General features: G+C 35.6%; 3 protein-coding genes across 4 annotated transcripts; 1 reads left to right on the top strand and 2 right to left on the bottom strand.

Annotated features, from left to right (window-relative positions):
• LOC136823928 (probable ATP-dependent RNA helicase DDX41) lies at positions 1–5886 on the bottom strand. The gene is made up of 2 exons (XM_067080089.1): positions 4874–5886; positions 1–1493 (listed from the first exon to the last, which is right to left on the bottom strand). The coding sequence occupies exons 1-2, from the start codon at positions 5851–5853 to the stop codon at positions 644–646; spliced, it is 1830 nt and encodes a 609-aa protein (XP_066936190.1). The 5' UTR covers positions 5854–5886; the 3' UTR covers positions 1–643.
• Positions 5887–6546: 660 nt separating this feature from the next.
• Positions 6547–8769, bottom strand: LOC136823938 (sentrin-specific protease 1-like). The gene has a single exon (XM_067080099.1). It carries the CDS (start codon positions 8721–8723, stop codon positions 6939–6941), a length of 1785 nt encoding a protein of 594 aa, XP_066936200.1. The 5' UTR covers positions 8724–8769; the 3' UTR covers positions 6547–6938.
• Positions 8770–14088: 5319 nt separating this feature from the next.
• On the top strand, positions 14089–19973 carry LOC136823914 (uncharacterized). Of its 2 annotated transcripts, none has more exons than XM_067080072.1 (3): positions 14089–14321; positions 18675–19245; positions 19446–19973. In XM_067080072.1, the coding sequence occupies exons 1-3, from the start codon at positions 14289–14291 to the stop codon at positions 19880–19882; spliced, it is 1041 nt and encodes a 346-aa protein (XP_066936173.1). In that variant the 5' UTR covers positions 14089–14288; the 3' UTR covers positions 19883–19973. The 2 variants fall into 2 exon arrangements, with proteins under 2 accessions (XP_066936173.1, XP_066936180.1); XM_067080079.1 differs by lacking the exon at positions 14089–14321 and adding an exon at positions 18501–18585.
• The last annotated feature ends 1038 nt before the right edge of the window (positions 19974–21011 follow it).

The raw sequence follows: 21011 nt of genomic DNA, 5'->3' as shown, positions 1-21011 counted from the left end.
ACTCGTAAATCATTAACTTTTATTCGGGATAAAATAATTTTAATTTAGTTTGCAAAGTTCTTGGTTCGTATCAACGAAAATACAAGTCAGAAAATCAATCCTAACATAATAAACTGTACAAAAAAACGATAAAAATATATAAAAAGTCTATCCCAAAAAACAAAATATCGATACTTGGCATAAACATGTCTTATCATTAGTCGCATTAGTGTTGGTCTTGCAAAATCTCCATTATTTTTTTTTCAAATAGTTTTTCGATTATTGATCGACAGTTCATTGTATTGAGCTCTTCCAGAAAATGTTCGTACATGGGGGGTGGAGGATATAGTGTCCCGGGGTAGTGAAAAATCTACAAAATTTGCCTTGTCCGGGGCAAACTTGCTCTGTTTGGGGGTGATTTTGAGTGTCCAGGGGGTCAACTAATGCTTTTCCGGGGGGTTAGACCTGCTGTCCGGGGGTCAAAAGTCACAATGTCCGGGAGGTAAATTTCCAAAAAATTTTATATCCTTTATCCCCCATATTCAAATTTTTTCTGGAAAAAGCCCATTACTCTTTAAATTGAAAAAAATAAATGCTAAAGCCTAAAATTTCCTCCTCTCGTACTTTAGTAACAGACCTGATACAATAAATGAGTGCAGACAGTTTAATAATCAGCTGAGTTACTGGCCAAAAAGTCAGCTTTACCAATACTCCCGACTTGTTTGTTTTGGACAGCTTGTAATTTCGGACAGTCTGTGATTCTGTGACCAAGACCACCACAATAAGAACATCCTTGTTGTTCTCCTGCATTCAAGTATTGATGTTCTGATTCCAAAGCTGCCAGAACAGGTGGTAATTTCTGTTTGGATTCGATTAATAAATGTTTCAAATCTAACAAAACTGATTCGTCCGAATTTTTGTTTATAAAAGTTGTAGCGACACCTTTTTTCCCTGAACGACCCGTACGACCGATACGATGCACATAGTTCTCGATGTCCTCAGGCATGTCATAGTTGATAACATGTTGTATACTTGGGAAATCGAGACCCTTTGATGCGATATCCGTAGCAACAAGGACGTCTTTCTCCCGATTACGATATTGTTGGATGGATCGGTGTCGATCCTCTTGATCTTTGTCGCCATGAACCGCCACAGCTTCTACGCTTTTGAGAAGCAAATATTCATGAATATCATCGACGTCAGATTTTTTCTCAGCAAAAATCAAAACAGGGGGTCCTGTTTTTTGTAAACATTCTAAAAGATAAACAATCTTTTCGTCCATTCGTACGTACTCCACCTCTTGGATGATATTTAAACTCGCTGCACCAGCTCGACCTACATTAACTGTGATCGGTTGAACAAGGGCTGATCGAGCAAAATTTTGAATTTTCTTAGGCATAGTAGCAGAGAAAAGAAGTGTTTGACGTTGTCCTTTGAAATAGGAGAAGATTTCACGAACATCATCTTCGAAACCCATATCGATCATCCGATCAGCTTCGTCCAAGCATAAATACCTGCAACAAAGAAGAACAAATAATTTGTACATAAAAGAACGGAATAAAATAAACAATTCGTCTAGGGAATCGATAGGTGAACCTGTAATAGGACCATTAACCCTTAGACCACGAGGGACGCGTATATACGTCCAAAACAACACTGAGTCTCAGTTTGAGGCCATAGCTCCTGACCACTTGATTTAAAGGGGCATGGTACCAAAACCATCTTCTAAATCAAAAGCTAAAAACAGCGCGCACAAAGGGTTTAAAGAGAATGGTTATTCATAGGCTACGTCATATCTTCCTTCGTTTCGAGAGTAAAACTCCTACTCTTCGGGATATGAGCACTGCTCCCGGGGGGGTACAAGGGTTGGTGAATGAGGGGTATGTGCGGACGGAACCTCCGAAAACCGACCCTTAGAGAGACCAAATTTTAGTGAAAAAGTGACCCTTAGAGAGACTTTTTCGAAAATTTTTTTCTGATTTTCAAAAATTTCCTACCCTTAGTGAGACTTTTTTGTAATTTTTTGTCTCAAAATCAAATTTTTTTTCTAAAAATCGTGATTTTTCCCACCCTTAGAGAGACTACTTTGAAATTTCCTGATTTTTGTAACCCTTAGAGAGACTTTGAAAGGTAAAAAACCCGACCCTTACCGTCCGCACATACCCAGCACCTATTTTTGCCTAAGTACCCCCTCCCCCCCGGGCACTGCTCTTGTCTGAATATTGAAATTCTTCGGATAAATCGCATGCGCACTGAGGTTTTAATGATACAATAGAGAGTTTCGAAACTATTTCTATTATGTTTAAACATATTAATAAGCACTTCCCGGTGGGGGCTACTAGTGGCCGCCTATAGCAGTGCCTATAGACCAAGAGTAAGGCATAAAAGCCTAGAGCTGTCTATTGTGTAGACTAGGTTATTCAATATAAAAGATTCGGTATCCAGACCGGTCTTTAGAGAACCCTCCTAACAGTTTTAGTCAGTTTGTGGTTTGTGAATTGTAACCCTTAGAAGGGTCTTTGAGGTATAAGAAACGCTTATTAGGTACGAGAGTACATGACAATAGCTTCATCATTGCAACATTTCGCTTTGATGGTTTTTTTATCAATCTTCTAAGAAATTTGGTGTTTCAGAGACAGCAAAGCCTTGAAATGTTCTTATAATAGTTTGTACTTATAAAAAACGTGTAGCTTTAAATATTTGTCAGGATACAAAATCACAAATATAAAAAAACAAATTTCACGTATTTAAAAAGTGTTATTCAAAACGTGCAAAAAAAAATCAGTTTAAACAATGTTTTTTTTAAGATAAATCACCTCATTATCTACACCGTATCACGCGAAAAGGTATATATAATTAAAGTCTCATACTTTCAATTTTATTTAAGTATAGTGCCTCTGCTTAGCCTTTAACTTGCCACTACACTATCTCTTTTCTGGATAATTTATTTTTGGATCTAGTGAGGCTTTGGTTTTCACTCTCGTTGCTACATTTAACTATATCCCTAATATTCAGTATCAATTTGTTTACAACACCACAACACTACGTAATGATCTTTTACCAGAGATAGTAAAGAGAGGCGTTTAGGATATTTTATCTAATATTTATTTCCGTCTTATTTTTTTTTTTTTTTTTTTTATTTTTTTTTAACATTTTGAATATGATAATTTCACTGTTTTTGGGTACTTTCTCCTTTTCAGAGTTACACATTGCCGTCATCAATTATCTCGTCCGAAACGACCACAGAGATGAAAAACATTTCTTAAACCTGCAAGGTTTTGACCAAATTATAACAAAACCTACCCGTATAACTGACACATCTTCAACATTAATCGATCTCGCCCTGACAAACGACAAGTCGAAAATTGTGCCTCCGGGGCAGTCTAACTCCATGGAGCAAAGATAACCTTCCTTCACTCTCCAAAAGTTCAAGCGACTGTGAACATTTATGTTCTATTTGAATTTATTGAATATAAGATATAACGAATTTTGTTAGGTGACAACAATCAAATATCTTTAAAATTTGTCCAAAACCATTGTGAAATTGTGAATAACAGTATATCCTACAGTATATATTAAATAATATTGGAAAATTAAGATCTTTTACACTTTGCAACTTTTTCGAATTTTTTGAGCCCAGGTTTTCAAGAAATCACTTAAATAAAAGGTTTTTCTTGATCGATATTCATGAAATAATGTTTTATACAGAAGCACTCGTAAAAGTGCGGGTGTTTGTCACTAATTTTTGAATTTTAAACAATAACACTAACTGGCAAATGCGCTGGCTATTTCAGGTGCTTGCGCATGTGAAGACATTACGTCATGAATATAACGAATCATAGACAATTTCTTCACAATAAAACTTGAAACTAGATGCTGAATGACTTTTTGATAAATAACGAGATTGCTCACGGGAATTTTTTGACCCGCATTCCGCGCGATCGTGTTTAATAATCGCCCGCGCGTGTACGCTCTGTGAATTCTGTCTGCTGTATATGGGTACTGTATGGAAGAAAAAGCTCCTCTCCTCAGTCTTTTGAGACTTTAAGGAGATTGGAGAGTGCCCTAACCCCCCAGATGGAAATTCTAATTTTACAGGCACTAGCAGGGTTTACAGCCCGTTTGCTGCAGTCCTACTAAAGAGTTCTGAAAATCCCCTGAAAATCTCGATGAGTGATCGGCTCCTGCATGTTGGAAATGATCTTAAATCATTTGTTTAAGAAGTTAATACCTTGACACAGGGTAAATAAAATTATTGTATGATTAATCATTGTTCACCATCAGTTAACTCCTACATGGCTGAGTGGATATGGCGATAAAATGGCCAATTTGGAAATATCGTTTTTGAGAGTTCGAATCCTATACGGTGCGTTGAAGTTTGTTATTTTGTCAGCATTAGCCAAACTTTTTCTGGTTTTATGGGCTCTCATTGATGTTTTCGAAAATTCCCGTTATAATTTTAAGAAACAAAAAGTTTCTAAGTAGTGTCACCTCAATGCACTGAATGCAGTTTGACTCAAGTCGACTCAAGTACAGTATTTCAAAATGGATCAGGTTGGTTTGCTGGTAAGAGTCAAGAGTCAAGAGTCATGACTTTCCCTTCTCTCGAAAATCCAGTATTCCAAAACTTTCAGCTAAAAAAGACGCATAAAAATCGACTTTCGTCTTTTTCTGTTATCTTACAAACACTTTTTTCAGAACCACAAGTGAAAAAAAGGAAAAACTACTTAGAAATGATTGATAGGTCTAAAAAATGATTGACAGGTGCGGGTTTGCTCGCACCGGCTAGAAATTCCCGTGAGCAATCTCGTTATTTATCAAATGTGCTGAATGGACCTACCTGATGATGAAAGTTAGATAACTTGAAAATAGAAAAAGCAAAACATATTCTTACCGACAAATATCGAGATTCATAATCTTCTTATTCAACAAGTCCATCAAACGTCCTGGTGTGGCCACTACAATGTGAACACCATGCTTGATCGTCTCTGCTTGTTCTTTCATGGAAGTTCCACCGATACAACAAAGAACCTTCAACTCTGGTAAGCCATCTCTTGCCAAAGCTGCTACAAACTCTTTAATAATGTCGGCCGTTTGTTTGGCCAACTCTCGGGACGGCGAGATGAGTAAACCGTACGGGCCTTCACCTTTACGGAAAGGCAACCCTTTTTCTTGTTCAATACAAAACATAACGATTGGTAACGTAAACACCAGAGTTTTTCCAGAACCAGTAAAAGCGATTCCGATCATATCACGACCAGACAAGGTAACCGGGATGCCTTGCATTTGGATTGGAGTTGGGTTCGTAATACCTTTTGCTTTTAAACAGTTCAAAATACTTTTAGGAAATTTCATTTCACGAAAACGTTTCAAAGGTGGAGGGCAATCATTACCTTCAGCAAGGATGCCATATTTCTTACGAACTTTCTCATGACGTTCTTCTGAATACGCAGAAATATATCTGGGAGGTTTCCAAGAAGTTTTTAAAGCCTCTTCGTAAGTGATACCTTTAGCTAGCTCAGTAGCAGCCATCAAGGCTTTACGTTCAGCCACACTTTCAAGAATCTTCTGTTCCTCGCGTAACTGTTTCTCCATTTCAGTCTCTTTCACTTCATCCTCCTCGTCTTTGAATTCATGATGTTGATCCAACAAACTCATAGCTTGGCGTGCTTCTTTTTCTTTTTGTTTCAAAAGTTCTTCATTTTCACTCTCTTGGCCACTGTCTTTTTGTTTTTCCAACTCACTGATGATACGGTGTTTAATCAACATTTGTTTTTTACGTTCTTTGATTGGAACGTATGGAACATAATCGTCAGCTTCTTTCTCAAGGTCTGATTCGGAATCATCCATCTCTTGACGTCTGTAACGTTTCATTTTTGTTTCTATTTATTGATTCGTTTTTTTTAGCTGAAAAATTAAAACAAAAGAAACATTAAGGTAAGTAAAATCAAACTCGAGATATTAGAAGGTTTGAAAAAAATACCATTCTAGAAGAAAGCGAGATAAATTTATTGACCATGTTCTGAAGTCCATCCTCCTTAATTTAAGTTGCTTAACTTACAAATTCGGTATTTTTATTTTTTCGCTTTTGGAAAAAAAAAACAGAATGGGCCGAGCTTGTAGAACAATAAAAAAATTTGTTCTTGCCTAAAGAGTCTAAATCGAACTTCAAAGACTGGCATCTTATGGAATTTAGTTTATAGCATCATGGATGAAGATTCAATTGCTTTTTTAGATCACTGATGGATGGTCAATAGATCCAACATAAAAAGGTTACCAGTTAAAAAGACTGGTGGTTTTCCTGGAAGACACAATATATAGGCTTTTTCATTAATAATTTTGAGTGTAATGACTGTCTAGATTTGCAGACTACCAAAGTGACCACTTTTTGAACTTCTTAAATGAATTCCTCGGGGAATCAATTACCATAGCAATATTTTCAAAACAAGGTAAGCGTTGCTTGTGACGTTGTGAATTTATGAAAATGTCTATTAACATGTCGGATACGAAACGATGGGTTGTAGACAATATAAGTCTGTCCAGGGAGGCCAACAATCTTTTGCCTTATAGAATGATAATGTCATTTGTTCTTAATAAAACCAATGAAAATGTTTACGGTAAAAAAAACAACTAAATAAATGATAACAAAGTAAAAACCTAAACGTTCTTTAAAGACAAAATATTTTGTCAAATTTATATGCATCAACTAAGACATTTAATCGTAAAAAGTTACTTCAAAGTTAACATTAAACAAAAATAAAGCGACTTAAAATACAAGAAAGGAAGCTCAATAAAGACAAATTAATTCAACCCAATGAGTAAAACTATTGACCTTGATTCGAGAATTCAGAATGAACTACCATGAAATTTAAAACTAAACACATTTAAAATATTTTCAAGGATTGATATAATAGACAAAAATTACATTTTATTAAAACAAGTATCGAAAGTGCTTCAATTTATAGTAACTCTTTACTCAGGATCTCGTAAATCATTCTCTTTCGAAAATATGGCATATTCTCTTGAGTAAAAGTGAATTTCGCATATCGACTTTTATATTCTGCATACTTGCTCATGAAGACGCCACAATCACATCCATTCATTTGCTCAGGAATATCTTTGGGCATCAATTCATTCCAACCTTCAAAATCGAAAGGTTTCTTCTTTTTATCCATCGATTCGTCAGCTAAATACTTTTTCAACCCTTGAATACAACTTGGGTTATTACCCTTCAGTGAATCATAATAAACAATCTCTTTGTTCTTAAAATCAATGACTGCTAAACACCAATGCATTCCCAAGTGAACTGGAACAAGGATAACGTCAACTGCAAAAATATCAACTTTTCTGGTCCATCGTTTGACACCTGCATGACCAGTTTTCATGATTTTAGGGTAAAAGAAGGTATTAAAAACATGAACTTTTGGAAGATTACCATCACTCTCACTTCGAGCTTTCAACAAATTAAAATAGAAATTGACCACTTCATCATTAAGCCAAGTTGAATCTCGAAGTGTGGCAATATCGCCACGCGTGATTTCCGCATTGAAACCTTGGACAAAAACTTCTTTCTGATGACCAGGTCCAAGGGCTCTTTTGACCTTATCCAACATTTCGTTTGTAAGCTCTGGAAACTCATTTTGAGCTTGCTTGCTGAGCTCTTCAATCTCTTGTAACTGCTTATTTTTGAGTACTTCAAGTTTACGTTCTTCAGCTTCGATACGACGATTGCGCTCTAATGCTGCTGGGTCCAACACATCTCTCCATTTCTGAATCCATTCAAGGTTTGAAATATCACTTGTTTTAGAAGGCTCAGTAGAAGATTTACTGCTTGTATTCCTTAATACTGGTTCATCAATAACCACCAAATCTTTAGGTTCTGTATAAGTCAAGTCAATGTATTTCTTTCTATCACTATCCTTTTTCATAAAGCTTGCTGATAGTTCAGATTTGGTTAAATCAATATCAACAGGTTTTTGAAGTGACTTTTGATAGAATAAGGGACTGGAATTGATGGTCTCAGTATTTGAGCTGAAACTAAATGTAGAACGTGTAGGACTTTCTTGAGATGATCTTCTCGGTGAAATAGATTCTGAATATTCCGGTAATGAAACATCAGTGAATTGTGACAACAATTGTTTATATCGTTCTTTCTCTTCTAAACGAAAGTTTTCTTGAAGGAACACAGATGATGGTGATGAAGGCTTCCTTCGAGATGTTTTCCTTGGAGTCTTGTTGAGGTTGGACTTGAGAGAATTACCAGTGAGGTCATATCGAATACTGGTCAAAGACACATCAGGATCATTTTCACTCTCCTCCTCATTGTCAAATTGTGTCAGGTCAAAAACAGTTGCCTTGGAAATCTGTTGAAGACTAGCTCGCTTACCAATGCTAGCACTGGTTGAAAAGCGTAACTTGCTAGCAGGTGTCAAAATAGTTCTGTCTGAATGCCGAGCAACAGGTGTTTCTATCACAACAACGTCATCTTCTTTATCAATAATAACTGTTGGCCTCATAACTTTTCCACGAACAAAATCAAACAAATTAGATAAATTAGTGATAGTCCATCCAAAAGGAGACTGACCTCTTCTCTGGCGTTTATTTACAGTGTGAGTTATAACACAGTCTTCATCTTCATCCTCTGTTCTTCTGCGTTTACGGTCTCTCCTTGCTATTGGGGGTTGGGGTTCACTTTGACCTGGACTGAAGAAAGTAGTTATCTTCTGTTTCACTTGTCGAAACATTTTTATTTGAAACAACAATCATTGAATGAATGCTTCTTTTCTTTTTTCTAAAGAAGTAAAAGATGAATTAGAAGTTTTTAATAATTTTTCAAAAAAACTTTTACAGTATAAGACCAAATATAATGCACATTTTTTTGAAAAATCATTTTTTCTTTGTCCTTGAAAACTTTTAAACCCATTAAGTGCCACTGGCATGATATGAAATCAGTTCTGTACCAGTAGGTAGATCTAGCGCCTCAACCAGCCTCAACCCACGCTGCTATCACCACATGACGTGGTGTGTTCAAGGATAAAACATATATGAACTAAATCATTAAAATTTCGAAGTAGTGTCCACTGTCCCTAAAATACACACCTTAAAAGGTTTTGTTTGTGAATAAGAATGATACCCTTTGCTTACTCATTAATTTTAATTTACACAGATTTGCAAGCTTTTTCACATGAATTGACACAGATGTGGAACAACAAGGTTTAAAATAACGATTGTTGGGTTAAGTTGGGTTTGCTTTAGCTTGAAAATTATGATTTTTGAAGCTTTTTGGCTTGCACAATGTCCAGTGTCTGCATGACCATTATTTCAAGCCCTGAGCAAGATTGATCCCAAAAAAAATGATTGAAAACAGGGAATTTCCCCACAATATGCATAATCTATGCAAAACTATAACACTTTTTGTCAACAAAAACGCCCATAACTTTTGATCAAGAGAAGTTGAGAATTTGATGTAATACATTTTTTTTCTCAGTTTGAAGAGCTCTATCATATGATGTAGGTCTTTTTTGATTTTTAAGACCCCCTAAATATCACGAATTTTTAGGGCTTACAATATTGCCTGAAATCGCAAATTACTCAAAAACTGCTGGTTTTCAAGCTTCGTAACATTTAAATTCCAAATCAGCACCCTCAAATTAACTAGGAAACTATAAAAAAAACGGTCACAAACATTTTGAAAAAAGTGAAAAGTTTTTGGGTCACTGGCCATGGCCTATTAGCTGGTCTAAATATCGAAACTACCATGAGTCGGCCAATTTTTTACAAATATGCGCGTGCGCAGTTGGCGAAAGTGCACTGGAATGTTCCAGAGTTCCTATGCAGACCAATCGTGCTCCGGAACGGCACTTTTTGTGCCGGACGTTTCCGGAACGCCGGGAGGGTCCTTAAACGCCCAAAATAAGAAATAAATACCATAATACTTGGTATTAGTTCATGCTGGATCAAAAAAATGACAGCATGGGATGCAGCATTCTATTCATCTGAATGAAAGGAAAAACATTTGAATCATAACAACAAAACCAGAATTAGACCTGCCAACTTGAAATGTTCATTTTGCGTGAGATAAAAATTTGAAAAAGTAAAATCTGAAAACTTACTTAGCCCAGTTTTTCTGATTTTCCAGAATCAGAAATCAAGAAATGCTCTAACTTGGGACTATCTGACAAAACATGGGACGGCAATTCAACCACCATTTCACCGAACCTCCAAAGTCATTTGATTTGAGTTAAGGAACGGCGTATTTAGAAATACATAATTTCTCTTTCGATCTTACAGTAAGTGAAAATACAGACCAGATACTGTAAGTTGATCTAATGTCGCCATCCGTCCGCTAATTGCGACACCCTTCTTTAAAGATAGGAACAATAGAAACTGAGGAAGGTCCGAATCGCTGATTGACTTTGATTAGCGCAATGAGAGGAAAAATCTTTAGTCTATCAGTGATTTCGACCTTCTTATTATTCCTATCTATAAAGAAGGATGTCGAAATTAAAAGACGGATGTTGACATTAGACCAACTTACGGTATGCAACAGTCCCATGTTTCGACCAATCGTCCCAAGTTAGAGCAGTTGAAGGTACATTAGGCGTACAAACTTTCGCGAGCAGAAACTTTCGCGAATTTTGGCCCTTTTCGCGAAAGTAAATGTCTTTAAAAATTCTAGGAAGGGCCATTCGCGAAAAATTTTGACAAAAAAGAAAATCTGTAAAATTTCAAACTTTGAATAAAATGTAGCTTTTATGGCACTTTTTAGCCTGCTAAAGACTAATAAGTCAAAGAACAAATGTTTCGAGACATTACAAGAAGTATTCATCCCTCTAAGCCATTTTTTCTTGTGAAAATACTCAATTTTACGTCTTGATTAGCGAAAGTTAATGCTCGCAAAAAATATTTTTCCGTTAAATTTGCGAAAGTAAATGTCGTGAATTTCCCGATTTTTCGTCCTCGCTAAAGTTTCTGCTCGCGAAAGTTTGTACGCCTAAAGTATATTTTTTGTTTTATGTTTGACACAGAAAATTTTTTTCTTGAGATTTTTTCTCCCCACCCTTGACTTTTTGGAGCTTTTTTCTCCCCCTCCTTTTGATTGCCCCCCCCTGGAATTTTGAAAACGATTTTGCCCACCCTTTTCCCATTTTCTGAAAAAAATACACTAATGAGGACACCAATGTCTGCAACAGGGTGCGGACGACACGGGATTTCTGAGGGCAAAAGTTTTCCCCAAAATTTCCAAGGCGAGAGAAAAAAATGTACTGTCAACTGCTCTAACTTGGGACGATTGGTCGAAACATGGGACTGCTGCATATCTAGTCGGTATTTTCACTTACTGTAAAATCAAAAGGGAAATCATGTATTTTTAAATTCGCTGTTCCTTTACTCAAATCAAATGACTTTGGAGGTTCAGTGAAATGGTGACCGAATTGCTGTCCCATGTTTTGTCAGATAGTCCCAACTTAGACAGTCTGAGAAATCCTTCTAATTGCACGCTTAAAATTCCGAGATTTAATTGCACGGTTTTTAAAAGTGTTTTTACTTATCAATTTCATGTTCAGTCAGGCACACCCTGGCAAATGAACAGGGTGAGCATTTGCATGGGGTATTCGTCACCCAGTGTAAATGAGATAGGACGTCTCAGGCTAAAAGCGTGAAAATGAATAAAAATGAACTTCAAACTAAAAATGGGAAAAAAGGAAGAAAACTGGGAACTTTATTTTTTTGTTAAAAGTTTCTTCAATCTTCGAAGAAAAAATTGACTCATGGAAAAAAAATATCATTTATGCAGTTCTTCAAAATGAAGCAAAATATTTCAAACCCGGTTCAATTGCGTGGGGTATTCAGCACTATTACATCACTTTTGTTTTCGACCCCTTGCATTTGCCACCAATCACAAGTGAAAAATACCCCGTTCATTTGCCAGGATGTGCCTGACTGATGTTCCAAATAATCTAAATCAGTATTATGTAATCATTGCTTACATTGAGATACATCATTTACAAGTTATTAGAAAAGAAATGTAAACACTTTTCGTTTGTGCGAGTTCAAAATAGACAATTTTTCTTGAGTTTTCTCGGAAAAAAATCTGGAATGCTTGGTCAATTTTACGCAAAATTTTACGAAGATTTCAATTCAAAAATCAGTTTTTGTCCGTTTGACCATGGTTCCATCCGTTTTTTTAAAAAGTAAAGCCCCGCTATATTGCTCAAGCTTCTTCAAGCAGGGCGGAAAATTAAGCGTGCAATTGCACATGGGTGGACACAGGCGGACTATGATAAGTGCGCATTTACAAGTTTACGCCCATGGAAGTTAAAGCGTGCAATTAGAAATATTTCTCAGACTGTTAGAGCAGTTGACGGTATGAATTATATGAATTTCCAAGGCAATTGAATTAAAAACAACAAAAAGAGTGAAATTTCTGACACATTTTTTCAAAAGTAATGGAATGGCCCAATAATGGCGTGAGAGTTGGCACCTCTTCTGCCTCTTCACCTCTTCATAGCTCTTCATTTAAGTCATAAACTCTAAAGATTGCTAAGTCCAACTTATAAACATCCTAATGGTTCAGAAATTCCAGATCCAAGAACGAAAAATACAAGATCTACTATGCTCTCACCCTTACAACCTTAAAAAAGATAAAAAGCCATAGCTACCACACCACTCACTCACTCAGTCACACTCACTCAGTTACATCAATATGCCTTCTTACCTGTCTTTAAAAATATAAATAAAATTAATCACGGAAAAGGACGCGAAAAAAAAAGACATAAGTGTGAGAACAGAGTAATCAAACTCGTCAGAAAAAGTACCATTAGAAGTCATAAAAAATCAACCTGAATAAATGCAATCGCAATTCCAGAGAACTTCATAATTCCCCAAACAACATTACATTACTATGTCAAACTCCCATCACATAAATTTTACAATTACGTCAGAGTAGACCACGCTCGCCACCGAAGAGGTTTATTTGGAAAGGGTAATTATATTTTATTGTTCGCTTCTTTTTTAAAGATTTGCCGGGTTGGAAAAGTATGAATTTCTTTGTACATATTTTACCTACCCCAAATATTTAGGAGGCTGAGTTTTAAACGAATTGTCAAGTTGAAATTAACAATAAATGTATCAAGGTCTGTTTTATTTACCCCCTGGTGACTTAACAAAAGAGACTTAACTCGATGTTACAATCCAATTATTGAAAGTTTGTGTCGGCCTTTTTATAATGAGCGAGACATACGTTCTCTGATTACGCAATTTTCATATTGACAGTTTCGAGGCATTTTGATGTAACTGTCACTCAACTCACTGTCTTTTATATCTTAAAAAAAGCTTTTATATTTCAAATAACAAGTCAAAAGAAGCAAAGCTTCAAAGCACAATCTTTAATATCTTACACTAATTTTGTTGAGCGAAATCTAAGAACATTACTTCCACCCGCAACCTGATGTGATTCTTACAGACAGACAGACAGACAAAGGGCTCTTTTCAGAAGCAGCCAACGAGCCCATTTCCCCGAAATATCTGTTTCCCTTTTCCCCAGGAGAGAGCTTTTTTTGAAAAATGGGGAAACAGATCCGATTTTCTAGGAGAGACCTTTTCCTTAAAGCTATCTGTTTCCCCGCTCCAGCTGATGACGTCATCAGAGAGAAACAGATCAATATTTCTAGGAGATGACATAATAAATTGGGAAACAGATATCTGTTTCCAAAAAAAGATGATATTGCATTGGAAACAGATTGAACTTTATGGGGGAAACAGATATCAATAACAAAAAGAAAGGGAAACAGATGAAAATTTCCAGGAGAGGGGAACAGATATCCTATTTGGGAAAACAGATCAAAATTTTAATTCTGAAAATTGTGGAAACAGATCAAGTTTTCTAGGAAAGATACTTTGAGATTAAAAATTTAGGTTTTGCGGAGGAACAGATCTTCATTTCTAGGAATAAGATTTTTGAAATATTCGGCCAACAGATCAAATTTTCCAGGAAGGCTATGTCTAGGAAACAGATATTTAAAAAAAGGTCCTCGTTGGATGTTGACGCCATCTTGGATTTGCTATTTGCTTGCTCGAAGTGTTTTAGTTTCGTTTTCTACGATCCCGAGTTTTTGATGCGTTAGAAACGCGTTTCATTTTTAATTCTTCTCTATTCTGATTGGTTCTTCCCATAATCACGCGGGAAATTGTAAAAAAACACGCTTTGGCAACATGTTCACATGATTTTGGAATCAAAAATCAGTGCACAGCAAACTGACCTGTCCTGTAGATGGTAGGTAGACAGACGGAAAGACACACCTCAATCAAAGATGACTGCTGTCATTACTTCAACAATGGGTTGGGTAAGTGTTAGGTTTACTTGACCATAGTAAATATTCTTAGTACAGGCTCACATCAACTTAGTTTTCCTTTTCAAGCTACTTTCGGATCAAACAATTTAAAAATATCAATTAGCCCCCCCCCCCCGCCGAAAGAACAACAAAGCCCTTACTGTGTCAACTACTGAGAAAAAAATATAGCTTCTTTCCAGAATCTCCTCCCACTCGATACAATCGATAACTGTTTCCAATCGATGATCGATGACTAGTAGTGATGACTAGCAGTCAAGCACAAGTGATGAGGATACTTTAGACAATATCTCTATTTAAGATAGAGGGCTCTCCTAATTTTATTTAGGTATCCAAATTTGGATACTTTGTTTTGACAATGACCTACTTTTTCTTAGTCTGGAGACCATACTCTGTTACAAAAATATATCTATCCTGTCAAAATCCCAACAACTTCATTGAAATACAGAGTATGGAATTATTGACTCAATTCAAATAACTTCAAATCACAAAAGAAAAACTGTTATCTTTTCAAAAAAATTTAAAAGCTCGCGCCACTTCTTGAAACAATAGAGCTGTTTGACGTCATACTTTTGTTTATCAAATCATAACAATAAAATATTAGCCAATCAAATTCTGCGATTGATTCTTGCATCTTGTATAATTCCCGGCTACTATACTGTGTCTATACTTTGATATTTTTTTGAAACCACACAGTTAGAGAAGTCGGGTCTCCCAGCTAACTTTTTCTTGACTGACTAATGGATAACCAATCCTACAATTACCGATGGTCTGTTGATTTTCAGAATCTATCAATATCAAATCCATTGATTGGTTATCAATTGGTCATCAATTGAAAAAGTCATTACAAAAGTGGGAGATTCTGGTTTTTTGTATTATTTCACTGAAAAAACCTATCAGAGCATCAGAAATTCAGTCAACCTATAGTAGGTATAGTTTTGGACGTGGTGCAGGCTAAGTTGTAAGAATGTATGTGCCTAATCAGGATGTCATGTTGAATGTTTTGGGCAGTTCCAGAAAAAAACCATTACCCCCTGTGGACGGCAGGGTTTTTTGGATTTTTTTTTCACCTGAGAAATTTGAAAAAGGTTTCAGAAAATCCAGGATTTTTCCTCATTATTTAGTCATATGTATTGGAAATTCCATAAGTATCGGAAAATCCAATATTTTCCCATAAAAAATCTTGTATTTTACAGAAAACCTCAAGTTTTTCAAAAGTAAATTGTTACAGAAAATCCATGTCGTCTGACAGGGGGTAAGGGACTTTAAAACTTGAACCTCCAATTAAGGGAAGAAATTTTCATGGGAAGGAATTTTTGCGGAATTTGATTACATGGTTCAAAAGTCTTGCAAAACTTGATTTTGTGGTTGAGAGAACGTTCTGTTTACAATATAATATAATAGTTTCAATCAGCAATTCCAAATTTCCTTTTTCTATCTCTAAATAAGGGTGACAGAATTAGAAAAGGATATTGAGATTAGACCACTTTATAGTAATGTTTTTGGAGTGACCATGTTATGGTTTTGCCACTCTTTTATAGAGTCAAAATGTTATCCTGATAAGCAAAAAGTTTATTTGTTAGTATATATTGAGAGAATGACCTTACATCATAAATAGTTCTGACGTTAATATCCATTGCAAATGCAATAGTTTCAAAATCCAAGGATGAATGAAAGTTTAAAGTTTTTCAAGTTGCTGAATTTAACCTGTCGTGGTTTGCACTCTATCCCGCTTATGGACTGCATTTGTGAATTGTTTTGCAAACTCCTTAATTTTAACTAAGCCCTCTGACTCTAAGCATTGTGGCTGCTTGATTATCCTTACAATATGGGTTACATTTTTCATCATATACTTTTATATAGTTATGAAAAGTCATTAATTGCAGCCATATAAGTCCTTAGCTGATTTACTTATTTATGGTTTTTTCCTGGCCAATCAAATTGCTTAGATATTTTGAAATTTCGGATAGAACCCAGCATTATGTTAAAATGTCCCTAAAAACTATAAAGAGCTTATTAAGCCTATTTTTTGGATCAAAGATACACAAAGTTGAAATTTTCTCACTTTTTCCTACAAAATTTTAACTTTCTTATACATTTCTTTGATTTAATTCATTTCCTTTTGAAGATATTTTGTGATAAAAGAATGTATCCATGTCATGTTATGTGTTTACTTGGTTACCAATGTTTATTCAAACTTATACTATAGAGCTTATTTTCATTCTTCCTAGCACATCCTCGTTCGAGAAATTAAACATTGAAGATATATATCGAAAGCATCCAACGAGGACCTTTTTTTAAATATCTGTTTCCTAGACATAGCCTTCCTGGAAAATTTGATCTGTTGGCCGAATATTTCAAAAATCTTATTCCTAGAAATGAAGATCTGTTTCTCCGCAAAACCTAAATTTTTAATCTCAAAGTATCTTTCCTAGAAAATTTGATCTGTTTCAACAATTTTCAGAATTAAAATTTTGATCTGTTTTCCAAGATAGGATATCTGTTCCCCTCTCCTGGAAATTTTCATCTGTTTCCCTTTCTTTTTGTTATTGATATCTGTTTCCCCCATAAAGTTCAATCTGTTTCCAATGCAATATCATCTTTTTTTGGAAACAGATATCTGTTTCCCAATTTATTATGTCATCTCCTAGAAATATTGATTCTCTCTGATGACGTCGTCAGCTGGAGCGGGGAAACAGATAGCTTTAAGGAAAAGGTCTCTCCTAGAAAATCGGATCTGTTTCCCCATTTTTCAAAAAAAGCTCTCTCCTGGAAAAGGGAAACAGATATTTCGGGGAAATGGGCTCGTTGGCTGCTTCTGATATATTTTCAACAATATAGTATAAGATTATATATAATAAAGTATTTTGAACTAATGACAGATTTTCAAAAGACATGTTAAAAATTAAATGCTTATCAAAATAGCTTTAACAGACGTTCGCTTGCATGTTATTTTAATTTTGTATTAACTGCTTGAGAAAATTATGTCGTTTCCAATAATTGGTTGACAGTTAATGAGCGCCTGAATTGTGGTGTGGTAAATCAGGCATGCGAAATCTGGTAAAGCATTTAATTGTACTTTAGACTTGTATATCATGAGCAATGATGGTTAACTCATATAATATTATAAATAATAAAGCTTTCTTAGAGGATTTTTAACAAAATACAAAGCTGGGTATTGTATAACATAAGGTCATTTCTGAAAGAATAAAAGTCTAGAATATGCAACTACGAATGAACGCACTGTAAAAAGATCAAATACTTTTGAAAGTCTACGGATATTGACGTCTTTCAGGCGTTAACAAAATGACCAGAAATAACCAGGTCAATGTTTATAGGTCTATCTAAATGTTTTTGATTTTAATCTAACTTAACAACAAGAGCCACATTTTCCGAAAGGTTTATATACACACTGCAAAAGGTTTAGAAGTTTCCTGAAAGCTTTAAGGATAGATATTTAAAGGAATCAAATCCGTAAGAACTTAAATTGATGACGAAATTCATAGAAAAAAAATCGTTAAAAGAAGTTAGTATTGAGTTCCTGCATCTATTTTGTAAACTCTTGGTTACAATATTATATTAATATTGAAAAGATTTTGCAGCCGAAATCCTGACTTAGTGTTAATGAGTTTGTTTACCAAGTGTCCTAACTACTGTGAACATGTGCGTTTTTCTCCAAGGTTGCTTACTTGCGTCAGAGTTGCTCAACTATAAAGACATTTTAGGTTGTGAACAGTGAATAAGATCATAAAAAATTAAGACGTCCTAATAAAATAGTGAGTATTTCTCATAATTTTGCGGGCGCGTTCTAGCACGTTTTTAGTCTACTAGCAAGCTAGACGACTAATTCAGACATAGTAGAATGGATTTTAGTTTATACAAATTAAATCCCGTAACAATAATCGTATTATCATATAACGCCTATACTACTGTATTACACGCATTATGAACGACTCCAGTCTAGCACGTTTTATAAAGTATATCGAGATCTCTAAACATTTAAAGAAACGAGTCCTTTAATCCATTTTTTTAATCAAGGCCATTGACGTCTTTCTGCCCTAAAATTATGATAACCAATATCCTGTAAACAAGCCTTTTTTTCACATTTTCTATTTGTTAAAAAAATATTTTTTATTTGATTTAAAGCTACAGTATAAGTTCCAACAATTCTTCAAAGGCTTGGGTTATAATATCGTCAAAGACTTGTTTATAGCGTGTTGGAGCTATCTAACTGAAGATGAATTCATTAACGAATATGGTAAACATATATTTCAGACTTTCAAATGTAATACTGGTTATAGATTCATTTATTCCCCTAGTTGACGATGCGATATTTTTTCTTCTTAGGTGACTTCCCTGATCTCAAGCACTTATGGCGAAGACGGGCATCTATCGAGACGTATTACTCACACAGCACTGACGTTCTTCGCTACTGCCTTACTGCAAGCTGTTTTCCAAAAATACATTTTTCATTGCCCTGATAAAGACTGGATCTCTTTCTCGTACATGTGTTTTTTTATTCCGGCGATACCCTTGTTAGTAACAGGATGGCTATCGAATACAGAATTCCAAAAATCGATTCGTGGGATACTCCATGGCTGTTGGAATCGAGAAGAACGAAAGCGCACCCGTCTTCTGGTCCAATGGCGTCATCTTTTCTTCACAATCATCAAAAGTCACGTATCAGCGTACGTTGCGCCTTTCTCCTGGTTCATGATGTGTCTACTGAACCGTGATATAATGACGTGCGCTGTTTACGGGCCACCAAGTAATCAAACAACGTACGTTAGACGGAAATACGAAACACTTGCAGTTTACTCACAATTGATTGGCTTTGATATGCTTGTTGCTGGTACTTGTATTTTGGCCATTATTATAACAATCAAACAATGTTTCAGGAGAGCAAACCCAGGGAAAGGTAAGCTTTTCTTCATTTTTCATCACATTTTAAAAAATGTTGCTTGATTACCATCGAGAGTTTTGTAAAATGCTGTTTTTAAACCCCGACTATTTGTTTACATTTATTAAAGGTTACTGCTTATTGTTAGAAATTCTTTGAAGCAAGTTAAGAGATTTCTAGCTAGCTTTTCAATTTGTTCTTCCCTTTTTTCTTTTCAGACATCGTTGAATTTCAATGTCTCGATAATTACGCATCATACGAAGCAGACGCTGCTCGTAAATACTTCGAAGACGCATTACGCGCACAAGCAGAAGAAAATGGACGTCGTAAAGCGCAAATGCTGCTCGATGCTCGGAAACCAAATCTCGATAATTTAGATGGAGTCGAAAAGGCGATGGGCGAAATGTCTTACGAGCACTATGCATCTGTTCGAAACGCACTTATGCAAATTTACCCGAAAACTGATAACCCCTCTGATCGCAAGGTGCAGTATTATACTATTGACGCTTTTCATGAAGAAGCGAGAGTCTTTCGAAAACATCTAGAAGGCGTTTCGCCACAAGAGCCGAATAGTATCGAGCTAGGATTAACTAAGGATGGAGAGAAAATCCATTTGATAAATATGGACGAAAAACATAAAAAATATAATGTTTGAAGAATCACCTCCCAATTATAACGAAAGATTGAATATAGACTTATGGACACGATATAGGCTCGGTGACTATTTTCGTATCGAGACAAGATGACCTATTTTTTGGACCTTCCTAAGGTAGTCCTTTAAATTAACCCTTGTCCGTTCGTTCGTTCGTTCGTTCGTCCGTTCGTTCGTTCGTCTGTTGCCAGCTTTTCTCGGGATCGGCTCATTAGTTTTTTCTAATTTTTTGCACGATGATGCAAAATGGCAATGCCCAAAATGTGACGGAGCCCGATTTTCGAAAAAAAAATTTTTCCGGCCGAAAATGGCGGAAATATGCCGGAAAAACTGGTTTTTCGGCATTTTCTCGAGATTTCATCATTAGTTTTTTCTGATTTTTTGCTGAAAGATGCGTATTAACAATGCCCAAAACATGGTCTAGTCCGATTTTTGAGAAAAAATTTTTTCCGGCCGAAAATGCCGGAAATATGCCGGAAATCGCCGTTTTTCTGGATTTTCATTGGACTTTTCCATATAATTGGTTGTTTTTTTCATTCAAAAAGATTATCAATAGCAATGCCCACCATCAAGCATGTTTCAATTTTCAATAAAATTGATTTTTGAAGCCGGAACTTTCTAAAAATCGCCGGAACAGCTGATTTTCGCCGGAAAAACGGTATTTCTTGAATTTCTTGAGCTGTACTTTATATTTTTTCATGAAATTTTGCACACTGATGCAAAATGTCAATACCTAAATTGTGACGGAGCCCGATTTTCGAAAAACATTTTTTTCCGGCCGAAAATGCCGGAAATATGCCGGAAAACCGGTTTTTTGACTTTTTCTCGAATTTTCATTTTTAGTTTTTTCTGATTTTTTGCAGAAAGATGCGTATTAGCAATGCTCAAAAAATGGCCGAGTTCGATTTTTGAGAAAAAAATTTTTCCGGTCGCTGGAAATCGCCGTTTTCGCAGATTTTCATTGGATTTTTTCCTTGTATTTCTATGTTTTTCACACAAAAACATTATTGATAACAATGCTCACCATCAAGCATGATTCAATTGTCAATAAAACTGATTTTTGCGACCAGAACTTCCTATTTATTTTTCCCCTACAACCCTTTTCTCTCCCCCCATCAACAATCAATGATGA

The sequence above is a fragment of the Clytia hemisphaerica genome, unplaced genomic scaffold, assembly GCF_902728285.1.
Source record: "Clytia hemisphaerica strain Z4C2 unplaced genomic scaffold, Clytia hemisphaerica genome assembly, whole genome shotgun sequence".
In the NCBI taxonomy this organism is placed as follows: Eukaryota; Metazoa; Cnidaria; class Hydrozoa; order Leptothecata; family Clytiidae; genus Clytia; species Clytia hemisphaerica.
The sequence above is the reverse complement of the archived record's forward strand: the minus strand, read 5'-3'. Positions and strand labels throughout refer to the sequence as shown.